General features: G+C 49.0%; 1 protein-coding gene across 2 annotated transcripts in view; it reads right to left on the minus strand.

Moving 5' to 3' along the window:
• LOC114062274 overlaps nt 1-1,726 on the minus strand; it is a 12,629-nt gene extending 10,903 nt beyond the window's left edge. The window contains exons 1-3 of one of the 2 annotated variants that reach the window (XM_027893548.1): nt 1,230-1,726; nt 1,004-1,116; nt 55-800 (exon numbers count right to left, since the gene is read on the minus strand). In XM_027893548.1, the coding sequence (XP_027749349.1) occupies nt 55-532 (478 nt within the window). In that variant the 5' untranslated portion in view covers nt 533-800; nt 1,004-1,116; nt 1,230-1,726. Of the gene's footprint in view, nt 1-54; nt 1,117-1,229 lie in introns of both variants that reach the window. The other variant, XM_027893542.1, reaches the window with a different exon arrangement.
• Nucleotides 1,727-15,015: the final 13,289 nt, after the last annotated feature.

Here is a 15,015-nt window from a genome sequence, read left to right on the forward strand (position 1 = left end):
TTTTTTTTTTTTTTTTTTTGCCACATGCACACAACGTGTGAAGCCTGCACTCACCTACAAAGTCGTAAATGAGGTCTTTGATGAGATGCCCGACGATGGCATACGCCACTGCCACCACCACCAGGGCTGCCATGAGAAGGTAGAGGACAGCCTTGGGCAGAGGAATGGCATCTCGAGGAGGGGGTTTGTACTCCTTGTAGAGCTGATCATTGTCCGAGTATGAGTACTGGAACAAGTGGTCCAGGCCAGCTGTGAAGTTGCTGGAGTTCATGGACTGGCTATTGGACAGGTAGTTGTCCTGCTCAGGGTCCTGGAGGACACTTACCACCGAGCTGGTGGTGGCTTCCACTTGCTGTACCAAGTTCAGAGTCTTGTTAACGCTGGGGAGGATCTGGGAGAGGAAAGTGCTCCAATCTTTGATGGCACTGATGTTGCAAATAATCATAATTGCAATGAGGAAAGAGATCTCCAAGCTCAAGAGACTTAAAAAGGAGAGAAAGAGGCGAGAATTGCTGTACTTACACCAAACCATGTACTGCAAACCGGGCAGAGAAGGTCTTGACGGGGTACATTTTTCATTTGAAAATTCTTACATGATCCGGTAAGGATGCATCTGTGGCACCTCGGTCTCACTCCTGGAAATGCCCATAGAAAACCCCTATGGGCATGAAGTTCCTTAGGAAAAAGTAGATGCCGGAATGATTTTGACTGATATCATTTTTGTTCCTCAGCCGCCTCTCCCCGATGCTACCCACTGATGAAAACCGGAGAGACAGGATCCTGTAGGTATTTTCAGTCATCTGGAAAAGAAAGATAAATTGCCCTTCTCCAGCCTTTTTTTTTTTTTCTTTTTTCTTCTTCACAGGCGATGGTCCTTGGAGAGACAGAAATTCCCCCCTTTGCTGTTCCCCAGGCTCGGTCAGGCAAGGTGTGCGGTGCCGCGCTGTGACTCTCCCGTTAACGCTGCCCGAAGCGTTCTCGGAACAGAAACATATATTCAAACCCCACAAAGTTCAGCTGCTCCCGGTGTGTGACGGGGCCGGCGGCGCGCAGCTCCCGACCCTTCCACAGCCCGGCTCTCAGCAACTTCTTTTGCCGGCATCTCCCGATCGATTCCTTTAAAAACAAAACCCAGAGTCAGAGACCGCGGCCGCGCCAGCAATGAGAGCCCAGCACACACGGTCCGCGGAGCGCAGCCCAGCCCAGAAGCGGCCGCTCTCGGGTTTTACCTTAAAGACTTTTCCAAGCCAACAGATCCCCTCGCCTGATGCTCCAGCCTGTTTTATTCAGCGCCCTACGGAGCTCTCCGCACGCAGCCCCCGATGCGGTGCCGCTGCTCGCCGTCTGCGGGGAGTGCGGGCACGCCTGCGTGTGTGTGTGTGTGTTTGTGTGTGTGCACACTCCTCCCCGTCCTCTTCCCCTCCTGTCCCTTCACCCCGCAGCCCTGCTCGCTCTCCCCAGCCGCCCCGGCTCCAGCACGGAGAGGGATTATCTGCCGAGAGCTTGGCTCCACAACTCCTAAGTGCGCCGCGAAGCAGGCGATGCGTGGCTCAGTCTCCGCCGCTGCTCCCCGGGGAGTTAATCCTTTCTATGGCAAAAAAAAAAAAAAAAAAAAGAGATGAGCTTTGATCCGTCTGCTGGATCTTCCCGGAGAGGTGGAGGGCAAGGTGGGGAGCAGCCGGAGCGTGCGTGTGGATGCGCGGGGGTACCCGCAGGTCCAGCCCGCCCGCGCGGAGCACAGCCTTTGTCTGGGAGCTGTGCCGCCGGCAGGGAGAAATCAAATCGCGGGCGCTGCCGGGAGGAGGGAGGACATCATCAATCCCACCGCCAGCATCCCACAAGAGTGATGCTCCCTCCCCACAGCCCTGCTTCCCTCCTCCTGCAGCCTCCACCCAGCAAAGTTTTGGCATCAGAGGGATGCCTGGTTTGCAGAAAGGCCAGAGGGCTTGACGCTGAGCTCCCTCACCCTCTCCCCTCCCTGGTTAGCTGTCTGTGCCAACCGGTAAGACCCAGCCCGTTCTTGGTCACCTTGATAATGGTCTTAAACTGGCTCATGTTCCCTACAAACACATCTCCTCATCTGCCTTGGCATGGGATTTCAGTGGGGTGCTGGCTTGGTTTGAAGACACTGGGACTTAATTGAAGAGGAGGAAGAGGAAATTTTAGAGAGGGGGAAATTGTCTTTCTATATTTGGAGGTGAAAAAAAATCACAGCTCCATTTTTCACTTCTGCCTTTTTTAAAAATTATTTTCGTGCTGCTTCCCCATGTAAGAAACAGCTGTCACGAGGGCAAGGAAATCACCACAGTAGGCCTGAATGCAGCCAAATGGAGCTTCTGAGAAATAATAGCAAAAGATTAACTTTTTGTGTGTGTCTGTCTGTGTGTGTTAGCAGCCAGCAGCAATCCCACCAGCTGCCTGGGGCTTGGAAGAGTATAGAATAAAATGGCAACATCTCTCCCACACAATAAAATCACCAGGACTTAGGTTTGTGATGGACAGATTGTACAGCCCAGGAGCAAAGAAAATGTGGAGAGAAAAGCTTTTCTGCTCTCCGTGGAGTGTGCGTGGGCCCTGTCTCAGTGACTTCTGGCATCTTAAAATTTCTTCTCGGAAGTAACCGAGCTGTGACTGGTTACAGAAAGACATCTGGACAGCTGCATGGATACATATCCTGTCATGGGACATGTCCTGATGTCTCCCTGCCCCAGCATCATGATGCCCAGTGTTGGAGCGGCTTCTCTGCCTCTGGATCATGAAACCAGGGGGATGCTTTGAGGGCCAGGGCAGGAGTCAGGAGCTAAAGGCAAGCGGCTCCTCTCACGGACTCCAAGTCCTCTCACACCAGATTTTATCCTTCCAAGAGGGAAAATGTGGCAAGATTATTTTTTTATAAGAACTTTTCAATGCGAAGTGAGTTCTGGGCTTGATGCAGGGATACCTCAGTGCAGGCTGGCTTTGTCCCGCTCCAGAGGCACATCCTTTGGCTGGGGTTCCCAGAAGTAGAGGACAACCCTTGGGATGTGCCCACTGGTCCTTGGGGACCGAAGCTGCTCTGAAGGTGTACTTTCACAGCAGCTGTTTGGTGTTAGCAGTTGCCATGGCACCAGTGCATCAACCAGAGGGAACAGCAGAGAATCTGGTCCAGGCTGAGCCATCCCCGTGCCTGGCTCTGGGATGCGACAATCCTAGGCAGGCTCCCACCAGGCTGTGCCTTTTTATTCTCAGGAGGGGATGGAGCTGAGTGATTTGGGGCAAAATATTTGTAAAGCTGTCTGTGCATGGGGAGATTTAATGAGAGAAACTGGGGGGCAAAATTGGCAGCTGTCTGCATGCCTGGGGACAGCTGGTGACAGCAGCCCACACCTCGCTCTCGTGGGATACAGGACAGACCCCCTTGGTTTCCTAGACCTCCACTGAGCACTTCTGGGAAGAGGCTGGAAAAGCACTTGGGGAAGCTCTGAGTTCTGCTGCAGGCACTGACTTCATTAAAGGGGCTTAGGGTAATACCACAAAAATACCCCTCCACCTCTTGTGTTTCCCTGGAGCGGAAGGAAAGTTGGCTCCTTTCATTTTTGTTAACACCCTTATCAATTCAAAGTGACTAAATAGATGCTTAACTGTTCATTATACACTCCCTGCATCTCAGGTCTGAGAGGGAGGCTTTATTTCCACAATTATGGTTTCCATCCCATTACAGAGGGAGAGAGCACGGAGAAATATAGAAGTGTGGATTTTAATAACCATATATTTCAAACTCTCTGTTATTAAAAAAAATGTTTGCATTTACTGTGATGGGAGGAAGATTAAAAGGATTGCCATGGATTCCACTTAGGGAACATTGCTAATGATTTCAATAAATCACTTTAAATAAAAATCACAATCTCCACAATTCCACCCAAATGCCATTTGGCAGAGGGGTTGATTATAGGAGCAAAATGAATTTCAGAATTAGCTGCTTGTCCTAATGCAATTGGACAAATTAAATTTAGGGATATACATATATCCAATGAAACACATATCTCATGCAGAAGAGCGGTATTTTGGCCCCGGGAAAAAGAACAAATAATGTTTCAGTGGGTCAAGAAAAATCTTGTCCCTCATGATGGATGTCGAGGATTTGTTTCAGCTATTTCCTAAGTATTTTTATTTTATGGCTTATTCCCTACGTAACTACAGTCAAAGCACTGGTGTTTTATTTCCACCAAGGCAGGATCTAACTGACTGCTGGGACTTGTCTTTGACAATGCTGGTGTCCATGCAGAGCTGAAAAACTGCCCTGACACGTTGCCAACAATGCCCAGAGTGGACAGCCTTGATTCCTGTCTGTGTCTGGGACCACATCCCAGGGTCTCTACAGAAGGTAAAGCCCAGGTGCTACACCAGGCCTGGAGATCTGCTCCCAGCTCCACTGCTGGCTGCTTGTCCTGCTTGGCAGCACATAAGGGACATGGAGGCAACAGGCTATGGATGTGGCAACAACTCTCAGGTGCAAATGGAGCTGCAGGGGTGGAGAGCAGCGTAGGAGTTTATCCCCATGCAGCGGGCTGTGCCTTAGGAAGGCTTTGTGCCTCACCCTGGCCGAGAGCTATGCAGAAGTTGGCAGAAAATGTAGTCAGGAGGTGCAGCTCCCGCAGCAGTATCTCCATCTGTACTTTTGAGCAAGACATTTGTTTGCCCCAGGGAAATTTTTACAGCCTCAAGGTGTTTTTTGTGTCTGTCTTCTGTGCTGGCTGCTGGCACCAAACCCCGATCCCTACCAGAGAGACCACCACGCACTGTCAGCAGAATAAACGCAAAGATCTACACCCTCATATGGCACACAAGGCAAAACAGTCTTCACAGGACTTCTTCAAACCATGCAAATTTTACCTGTGCAGGGTGGCATCCACGTTCCCATCCAGATGCAAGCTCATGGGGGCTGCACAGCTCCTGTCCCAGTTTCTGCTGCCTTCCCACGGATGGGGCGTGCTGACCTTCATTCATCCCCGTGTGGGCCAGATGCTCTTCCCTGCCTCCCTGCCTGGCTGTGCTCAGCTTCTGCACTACACCCTGGAGCAGCCACTTCCTTCCTAAGCAAATTCCATACCTGTACCAAAGTTTTGACAGCAACCTTCCTGCATGACAAGAAGTTGTGAAATATGGGCTTATCCTGTATTCCCATTCCCAGCACTCATCTTGCCCAGCGATTCCTACTTGAACAAAACAAACAAACAAACAGGGAACAGCAGGAATTTTTAGCAGATGAATCAGAGCGAGCTATCTTTATCTATCTATATATAAAAACACCTTTTTAAAAATGGTTTTTTTTTGATGCTGTATTATTCATGCTCCCGAAGCTGAAGAAGTCCAGATTATAATAATAGACATAATAAATATGGCATATTAAGTGCAGTGCATGGGAAGACTGTTCCCTATCTGCTGTCTCTGGTAAGCAAAGTGGGGTTTTAACTCTGCGTGTGGCACCATCTCAGGGACAGCTTGGCTTATTCAAAGGACTTTAAAGGCTGAAGGCAGGCACAAAATTATCCAGCATGAAAAGCTTGCTTCCTGAAAGAAAGGGGAACATTTCCCAAATAAACAAACCCAGGGCAACAGGCATAATTGCAGTGGAGCTGAGGTGGGAAGCATGAATTACATGTTTTGTTTGCATCTCTAGAAAATGCTATGGTAAAAAAAAAAAAAAAATTGTAGGGGTTATCTGTGGTTAAATCTGGCACATATGGGCAGAGCAGAACAGGAAGGCTTCATCCCAACAGGTGGGCAAGTCCTGTTCTTCCATGTCTGGTTCTACTCACAGCTTTGCTATCCTGAAACCCAGTGAGAAAGTGAGCCAAGCTGTGTGCATCCAACACCTCCCAAAGCCTCTCAAAGGGATCTGGAGGGAGAAGCTGGCAGTCTGCACATTTTCTGTATTCTCTGCCATCTAAGCTGGATATGAAGATCTAAAATAAAAAAAGTCACCAGCTGTTTCTTTCAAGCAAAATGGAGAAGAAACTGCATCTCTGCAAACCTGTTGGAGTCTTCAGAGAGTTTGAAAGGGCAGGACTGAGGTGTCGATCCACCTGCTAACATCTGGGCTCCAGGAGGAAACTTTAAATGGCAACAATGGTAGAGGAAAGGAAGAAATGAAGGATCTGAGAAAGGCAAATAGGAAAACTTACCTCCTTCCCTGAAACACCTCCCTCATCACAGCTAGAAGTACAGGAATAGAAACCTCCCCAGACACCAGTTCTCATTCCCTACAGACACTCATAGGAGTGTGTGGCTGTGCTGCCCATCCCTTGCAAAGTCCTTGCTCCAGTACCTTCTCCCACACAAGGACCCACTTCTAACAAGGGACTTCTAAAGTTATGCTGGTATTTCAGGTGTGGAGGAAGAGCTGAGTAGGGTTGAGTGTGAGAAGTGTTGCTGGGTTGCCAGGCAGGTTACAAATACACTCTGTGACTCCTGATTAATCTGCCACCTCGTACGAGAGGTGATGCAGAGCTCTCTTCTGCATTGCAGATTGTGCTCCCGCCGTGCCCTTTCCCCAGCACCTCTCATAATCCTTACCTGCGACTTCCCAGGCACTCATTCAGCACCTCACAGTGCCTGATCCGTACCTTGCTGCCTGCTGGGGTTGTAAATGTGTTTGCAGACTGATCCCACCCTCACAGGTGGGAAAGCAGCCCCTGGGGCCACGTCCTGGCTGTCTCTGCCGCACCAGGTGCGCTCACATTAGAGGAACTGATGGTAGAGGGGGACTGTAACATTAGCCTCTGTCCGAAATGGAAGTGGATAACACTCCCTTCCTTTCCTGTGCTCCAAAGCAATGTGTGCAAACGGTGGATCAGGGATGGGAACATCCCCCTGCTATAGGCATGTGGGTGCTGAAACAGAGGGAAGACGTGGGCACAACCCTTCTGGAGTGAAGGCTGAAAAGGGGTGACAACATCCCTTCTCCTCATTCAGGTCTGGCAAGGTCAGCCAACTCCTGGTGAACTGCAGGAGCCTGGGACTGAGTGACAGGAGCATGAAGCAGCTCCAGTCTGGACTGAGCTCTGCTGCATCCCAGCAGGGGCATTGCCTCGAGCACCCTGTGGTGCTCCAACTCTAGCGGCAACGCTTCTCTTGTCAGCAGCAGGCAGTTGTGATTGGCAGTGGCAGCAAAACGCTTGATTACTTTGGGATAGGATAAACTCAGGAGTAGAACCAGAAGAAGAAAGAAATTGTTTTAACAAGTATGGAAACCACTTTTAACCCATGTGCAACCAGAGGTGTGATTGCATCCCTTCCATCTTTTAATTTTGTGACGGAAGTGCTGCATGTTGTTTTTTCCAATCTGCCTGCTTAACGCTACCAAAGAGTAATTTAGCCAGGAAAACGTTCACTTCTGTGAGTTGAAGCCCCAGGAGAAGTCTGAATTAAGACTAAAGGTGACATTCATAATGAGCAGGGCAGGATTTTTTTTGCATAGGCTGTTAACCACATGGAGACATAATCCTTTGATTCCTGCACTTTACTGCTATGAAGGTATCAAATGTCCACTAATGTTACCTAAAATTGTTCACAGCTCACCAAAGCTCTTGGCTTTCAAAATGTTGGTTGCATTGTATGTTCTTCTGGCTGAACCTGCTGTTCCACAGATGAAGGAGGTCTCCCATCAGTGAGCAGCTATGCAGTCAGTTCTTGTCCTTCGGTGCTGAGTTATAGCTTTTCTCAGTGAATCCAACTCGAATCCTCTTCACTGCTTTTGGAATCAGCATCCTCCTCTGTCCCATCGAGCACAGAGAGCTTCATATTTCCTTCTTCCCTGGAGCACTCTTTGATGTTTTTGATGGAAAGAGCGATCTGCGGGTTAGTGTAAAAATGATCTTATGTGTTTTATGTCTTTTATCAGAGAGAACAGAAAAAAACCCCTAAGCCATGCACATTTAGACAATTCAGGGAGATGAGGTACATACTGGAGCAGCAGCCCCTCTGTTCATGGTGGAGATGAGCTTCAATGACATTGCACACAAACTTTTTCTCCAGACTGGGACCCTGCTGAAGGTGACCTTGGGATCTGAGCAGTGAGAGAGCACAGACACTGAGATTTTGCCCCAAAACCAGTCTGGCTGTGGAGCTGTGTCCCAAGGAAAGGAAGCCTGACCCCAGCAGTCAGAGATCCTATATTTCCCATCCTCGGCTACACCTGCCTTCAGTTACCCTGTGCAACCATTGCCTCCTTATTTGATGGAGTAAAAGCCTCCCCTTTCAATGTCTGAAGGCTCTGTGCTCCTCTGCACACCTCATCCTATTGCCTGGCCTGCCTTCCCCGCCCCAGGCATGCTGCACACCGACTTTCTGGCCTCAGGTTTGTTTTGCTGGGGTGCTTTGCCTGTGCCAGCCTCTCAGCACAGCGCAGACAAGTGGCCCTTCATCCACCACTCGGGTGATTTATAACCTTGCCAGCACCTCCAGGGCTCCCAGTCACTCCATGGGTTAATGGCTGCTACCAGAAGACTTTGCAGCTTCGGGCTTCCTTTAACAAGCGTCCAACATGCACCTGAAATGTAAGTGCTTTGTTTGATTATTCGTTTGTTCAGCTCAGTCCAAGGTCAAAGCCGAGAACAATCCAGAGGAGCAATAGTAAAACACACAAAAGCCCTCTGCAAACTTCTCTGCAGGGCTCCAAAGCACAAGTGTATTTTTATTCTCCCCGTGGCCTTCAGAGGGAGGCTGGGAACAGCATCACTGTGTCACAGAGGGGGAAGCTGAGGCACGCAGCAGTTGAGCACCAGATCCCAAACTTATTCAGTTGACTTCAGTTCCCAGAAATTTAGGTAAGGTCCCCACTTCTTTTACGATAAACAAGTTTTTTTAACCAAAACCAAGGCTGTTTCTTTAATGCAGGAAAGGAGCAGCACTGGGAGGGAAGGAAGCGTGGCAGTGGAACTGAGCTGATGAGCCTCTGCGAGGAAGGAGGGGTAAATAGAGAGATCTCATATCTGAGACCCCAGCATTAATTCATATGTTGATGAATGCCATAAATTAGATTGCAATCAGCCTGCATTCTCCAGGGACCTATTCCATGTAACGAGGCAGAGCCAAGTCTGTTCCAAACCCAGAGAACTTCTGGAGGCTCTGAGCACGGTTCCTTCCTTCCCCACCCTCAATAAATAAATAACGTTGGAAAAGAGGAAGGTATTAGCTGTGAATGGATTTTAATTGAAGCAATGGTAAATTCATTTCATAATCTTTAATTAGCAGAGATGCTTGCTGGAAATGTAATTTACAGGAAACTTTTTCCTTTGCTTGGAAATCACCGGAATGTCCTAGGGATGGGGCTCAGAAGGGGTTGTGGTCTCTGTAAATAAAGCATGTAGGTCCAGGATGAAGGTGCTTGTCTCTTGGGATGAAGCAGGCAGAGTAGGCAGAGCAGGCAGAGGGTCTCACAGCACATTCTGATCCTGTCTCCAGGCAAACCTCAGCTCCAGGTTGTGGCTGCAGCTGAGAATCAAGCAGGAAAAAATGATTAACGTCAGATGATGGCTGGGTTTGATGGTCCGAGTCTGTGGTTATCCAACCTTCACACACACAGCCCCTCTGCAGCTCCTGACCTTATCCTGAACCTCACTGCTTTCTGCAAGCTATGTAACCCTGTCCTTCTGTTTTACTCTGTCTCCTAATATCCTATGGATCCCCACATCCTGCTATCTTCCATGAACCCTGACCCACACAGGTCCTGGAGTCCTTCTCCTGGTACAGCTGGCTTGGTGAAGGGGGGCTGGGGAGTTTTCCAGAGCAGCAAAGAGAGCAGGAAATCGTTGAAACTACTCTTTGTTCTCCAACATGTTTTTCACTGCAGGAAGCTTTCTCACCTCAGGACACATTCAAAGCTCATGACTTTGGGAACAGGACAGGTCATGAGGGATCCCAACCAAACTCTGAGAGCAAATTATGAGTAGCTGAATGGGAGAAATCCAGAGGTCCCTTCCAGCCAATGTGCCTCTGAGTCTCTGAAACCAAATTACCCTGTCTGGAGCTCCCAGTGAAAGAAATGGCTATGAGTCATGAGTGGTGATTAAGGACAGCTTTAGGTGCAGAGACTCAGAATAAAATCACAGTGCTTGCTTCTCTGCTTGTCTTCTCTCTGTTCATGCTCCACTTCTTGCCTGCTTATGCTGGGATGAAAGCAAGTTTCCTTTCATCTCAATTCCTAGCAGAGCTAGAGTTGTCCCAGCAAAGGGAATGTGAGCCGGCTCTACTCCTGAAATCTGTTGACATGTTGCTAAAAAAAACCCCCCAATTATTAGGAGAGGAGCAGGGGAAAGAAAAGACATTCTTCTTTTCCATGTTGAAAACTTTATGGGGTGTAATTGAGAGATCAAAACTACCTTGCTGAATAATTGGTGCCAGCTGGGAAGAATTAGCTTGGCGTGTGAATCACATGTTGGGTTTGTTAAGCCACTCATGAGAAACCAAGTCCTTGCCTGGTAATCTGAGGGCATGTTGCAAAGGAGAGTGTTCCCTGTGCCCTTTAATCAAACATGGTCTTCATAGGTGTGGGTAACACATCTCCTATGCCTCACTTTCTCCCTAATAACAAGAGTATGGCACTGGATTGCTGGGTGTAGAGCTCCTGGGATGTGTGTGGTTGGAGGGGGATAGATCTTGGTACCCTGTGCCTGCACCCAAGGCCAGCCTCTACCCTCCTGGGTATGGGTTTGGGGAGGTGCCCCAGAGCTGGGGACTCCAGCAGGGACTGTGCTCGTGGATTGCTGTCTGCAGGGAGATCTTCATATGGGGTGGCCTTGGAGCATCCCTCATGAGACTCAGGGATGGGGATCTATAGGTCCAGCCTCCCTCATCCCCGTAAATCAAGGGAAAGAAGCAAAGCTGAAAAGAGACGGCTTTCTGGATGCAGCAGGGAGCTCCTGTTTTTCTTTCCCCTTCATTAAATACTGTGTTTTCCTCTAATGAAGGGGCCATCCAGAGCAATAATGAAACTCTTCTCACATTTCAGTGCTTCAAATGCCGCTTCCCCCTCCCACGCCGAGACGAACCCAGGCTTCAGCAGCTCCTAGGGTGGGGGCCTCGCTGCTGCCTCGCTGTTTCTCTAGCGAAATAAAAGCAAAATTAGTTCCCCTGCAAGAACTGCAAAGCACCCGTGCAGGGGGTTGTTTCATTCATCCCTTCTCCTCCTGCATCAATAATGCCTTAATCTCCTCCCCGCTGGGCTCTGCTGTGTGCCGCCTTGCCAGAGAAGGGCAGCACGGTGCTCCTGCAGGGCTTTAGGGCTGCTTTCTCCACACGTGGGCTGCTCTGTCACCAGCCATGTCACCCAGCTGGGAGTCACCTCTGGGATGCAGATAAATCCGACCAGTCTGTGCTGCACCTCAGGTCTTGGGGTTGGGTGTGTTTCTGTAGGATGAACCATCCCTGGGGTATACCATCCCCAGGTGTACAGAAATCTTACACTTCCCAGGTTACCCAGGACCCCCGGGGCCATGTGAGACACCCAGCTCTCCATGGCATTAACGAGTGTCCCCCTTTTCATTTTAGGAGTGATTATGTAGTAAGTCCCCTCAAGCCTGGGGGGAAAGTCCCCCTCCACGAGCATCCTCACTCCTGTTAGAGGTTCAGCAGCCAGAGCCTGCCTCCTGAGAGGGGCCAGGAACTGCAGAAATTGTGAGCAAAACCACTGTGATGAGCCAGGAGGTACCCTGTGGAGAAAATGTGCCAGGTATCCCATCAGCTCTGGGCATTTGCCCCTCAGATATTCTTGATTTTGCTCAGGACGGGGCAGCCTCTCTGCCGTGAAGACGGGTAGGGATGGCAGTAGCTCCAGGAGTGACTGTGCAGACACAGAGCATGGCCTGAAAGTGTCTCCTCATCTATCATCAACGCGAAGTTCAATTACAGCCTATTGGGGTTTTCTCGATTTGCCAGTTAATTAATAAAATCTGCATAGCAGATGAGTTCTATTTACATAAGAGCTGAAGGAGGCAAGTCTTCATCTTAATAGCAGTGAATATTCAGATGTCAGATTAACTCATTGCTCTCAGTTCCAAATTGTTATTTACTTGGCTGTGTTTTGAAGACACTCTGAATTTCCGCTTTCTTATTGGGAAAGAGGCAGTAATGGGATATTTTTGTTTTCCTGAGCCCTGGTTGTTTTATTGAAACTACTTCCAATAAGCTGCAAAATTGGTTCTGTGTGAAGGTAGGACTCCCTGGCTAGAAGGAGAGGTGCCTAAAGGGGCAATGACAGAGACCTCTCATATCATGGACAACTCGGAGCTGTGGGGGAAGGATTGCTGACCTTTCCTCATAACTAGGTGTTTCCGAAAGCAGGCAAGCAGTAGATTTGATAGAGACAGAAGCAATCCCTTTTCACATGGAGTGGATTGCACTGCCTGTCCTGTTGCCACAGAAGTCTACAAGGGATTTGACAAAGTGTTTTGTGGATTTTAAACCCCATAATCTGAGTATGGCTTAGAAATGATGAAGATCCTTGAACCACAGATCACCAAAGATGAGAAAAGCGAGTCAAGACCAACTTGTGAGTGCCATTTCCCTTGATTTCTTTGCATCTGCTACAGCCACTGAACAAGCTGGGTGGGCTGTTGGTCTAAATCATAAAAGCCATTTCTATAGCAATTTAGCTGATAATTTGAAGAAAAGGCAATATGGGTCCCTTTGCTTCTATAGTTGATGGGAATCACAAAGATGCATGTGAGGAGGCTGGTATGTAGGGAAACCTTGAGTGGTGATGAGTTTTTATCTGCCTTTGAAGTCGCCATGAACAACATTTTAGGGTGATGTCACTATCCAGTCTACTACAAAGAGTAACACAGGACAAGAGAGAGCTTCCCTTTGGATACAATCTACATCTCTACATCTGACCTTTGTTTGTTAGTGCCTCAGCATTGTCCTTGTCTGATGAGCTTCTTGAAGGACTGAAGAATTAAGAGGCTGTGGCAGTGCCAAAAGAAATTAGGGAATGTGATTGGGAAGGAAACCTGGGAAATGAACCTTGCTTTTTAATCAACGCACCAAGCAAAGCAGGGCTAATCAGCATTAATCAAGTAGAGCACTGTTGTTAAATGGAGGCCCTGATTTAGAATAGGGGGCTCTACTAATGACCCAGCAGAATCAGGAGGCTCTTTCCAGCTAGAATTCCCTTGTTCAGGACAGTGATTGATCTGATGGTCGTGTATTGATCTGCTTTCCCAACTGCACAGCAGCTCAGGCTCTGCATCACTTCTCCTTTTTGCAACAGAAGTGCTGTGTGGCCTCCCCTGGAAGTGACTCACATGGCAGCAACCACCAGCCAGGCAATAAAACACCATCCAGTGGGAGCGAGGCATTTTTATTTTCATTATTCAGACAGCATGTGGGTGTGTGTGGCTCTGTCCCAGCAGCAGCTGTCATCTCATAGGCTGCCAGAACAGGAATTCCCTCCGAGAGCAGCTACCACCTCTCAGAGATGCCCAGCAAGCTCCACAGGTAGCGCGGGAGAGGCTGTACATAGGGATGCTGAAATCATTTCCCTCAGAGGTGCTTCCAGCTCTGCTCTTCCTGAGCTCAAGTTGGACACCTGCAACCTGGGATACAGTTAAACAACGTGGACAGGAAGGAATCTGCTTTTACCCCCACAGGGTAGAGATTGCCCCAGAGGGGCCAAGGTGGCCGTGTCTACACTAGGACCTAAGAGAGCCAAGGGACTGTCCCACAGTGGCCTGTCCTTTCATCATTACCACACTCCCAGTTAACATTCTCTGGCCAGTGACCAGATGAAATGTGGTAGAGAAACTGTGGCTCAAACCAGTTAAAGGACTTGCCTGGAATCAGTGGCAGCAGCAGGAGCTCAGGCTTCCTAGGATGTGTCAGGTCCCTCTGCACACTTAACAGGAACCTCCAAGAGTGGATTTTACCTTCTGAGGTCACATTCCATGCTGGTTTTCAGCAAGTGACACGGGTGCTACCTCTGCCACTTTCACAATTAAATATTTACAGATGATTACTGCCTGTGCCATGGAGCCTGGACGTGCAGGTGATAACCTGGAGGCTGAGCGCAGTGGGGAGGCTGAGACATGCTCTGCTTTCCAGATGAGGTAGCTGTAATTTTTGGAGTTCTTGATTCATTCCATTAGCCAAATCCTCCCCCTGCCTTGCTGTCCCCAATGTTTGAAGTGTCAGGCATGAAAGCTAAGGCAAGTCAATCAGATGTGCAGAGGCCTATTGGAGATAATTGCTAGGCTGTCTCCCAGACAGTTTTCCCTGCTCAGCTAAGTCAGCTGGGGAGGGAAACATCATAGAAGTGATGCCACCAACTTCTCTGTGATCTTTTCTTCCTCCTGAGGAGAAGTGGTCTGAAAAACAGCATCTGAAGAAGCCATGGGGGGAAAAAAAAAAAAGTTAGTTTTGAGGGAGTCGAGCAGATGGGCCCATTGCCTTGTAGAGAGGAAGGGAGGGCTGTCTGGGCAGCGTGGGCAGCCATGAATGTGCTCAGGAGGCTTTTGCAAGGAATTCATGGAGAAATCAAAGTCAGGCTCTTTGCAGTGGAGCACAGGGGGAGACTGAGGGGCAATGGGTATCATCTGGAAAAAGAGAGGCTCAGACTGGTTATATATATGTCCATATATATGTCCTCCTTATACGGCACAAACGTTCTGTGTGAGGACAGTCAAGCGGTGGGACGGGTGCCCAGAAGGGCTGTGCAATCTCTGTCCTTGGAGGATTTTAAGACCTGAGAGGACAAAGCCCTGAATGACCTGATCTCACCTGAGAGCTCTGGGCAGCAGGTTGGACTTAGAGACCTCCTAAGCTCCCTTTCAGCTTGAATTATCTTATGGCCCTAGGAACACATCCCTCTCAGTGCCTGAGGGGACAGACAGAGGTACAGAGGTTGAGGCTGCACACCAAAGAAAGCCCTCCTAGGAATAGGGGGAGGTAAATACAGAGATGCCTCGGCATGGAAAAGGAAGTTCATCCATCATTGGAGGTTTCTAGGAACAGACCAGATGCATGTGGATTGGGACCTGC

This window comes from Empidonax traillii, unplaced genomic scaffold (assembly GCF_003031625.1).
Source record: "Empidonax traillii isolate 1590-97213 ecotype Southwest subspecies unplaced genomic scaffold, ASM303162v1 scaffold15:size5535645, whole genome shotgun sequence".
In the NCBI taxonomy this organism is placed as follows: domain Eukaryota; kingdom Metazoa; phylum Chordata; class Aves; order Passeriformes; family Tyrannidae; genus Empidonax; species Empidonax traillii.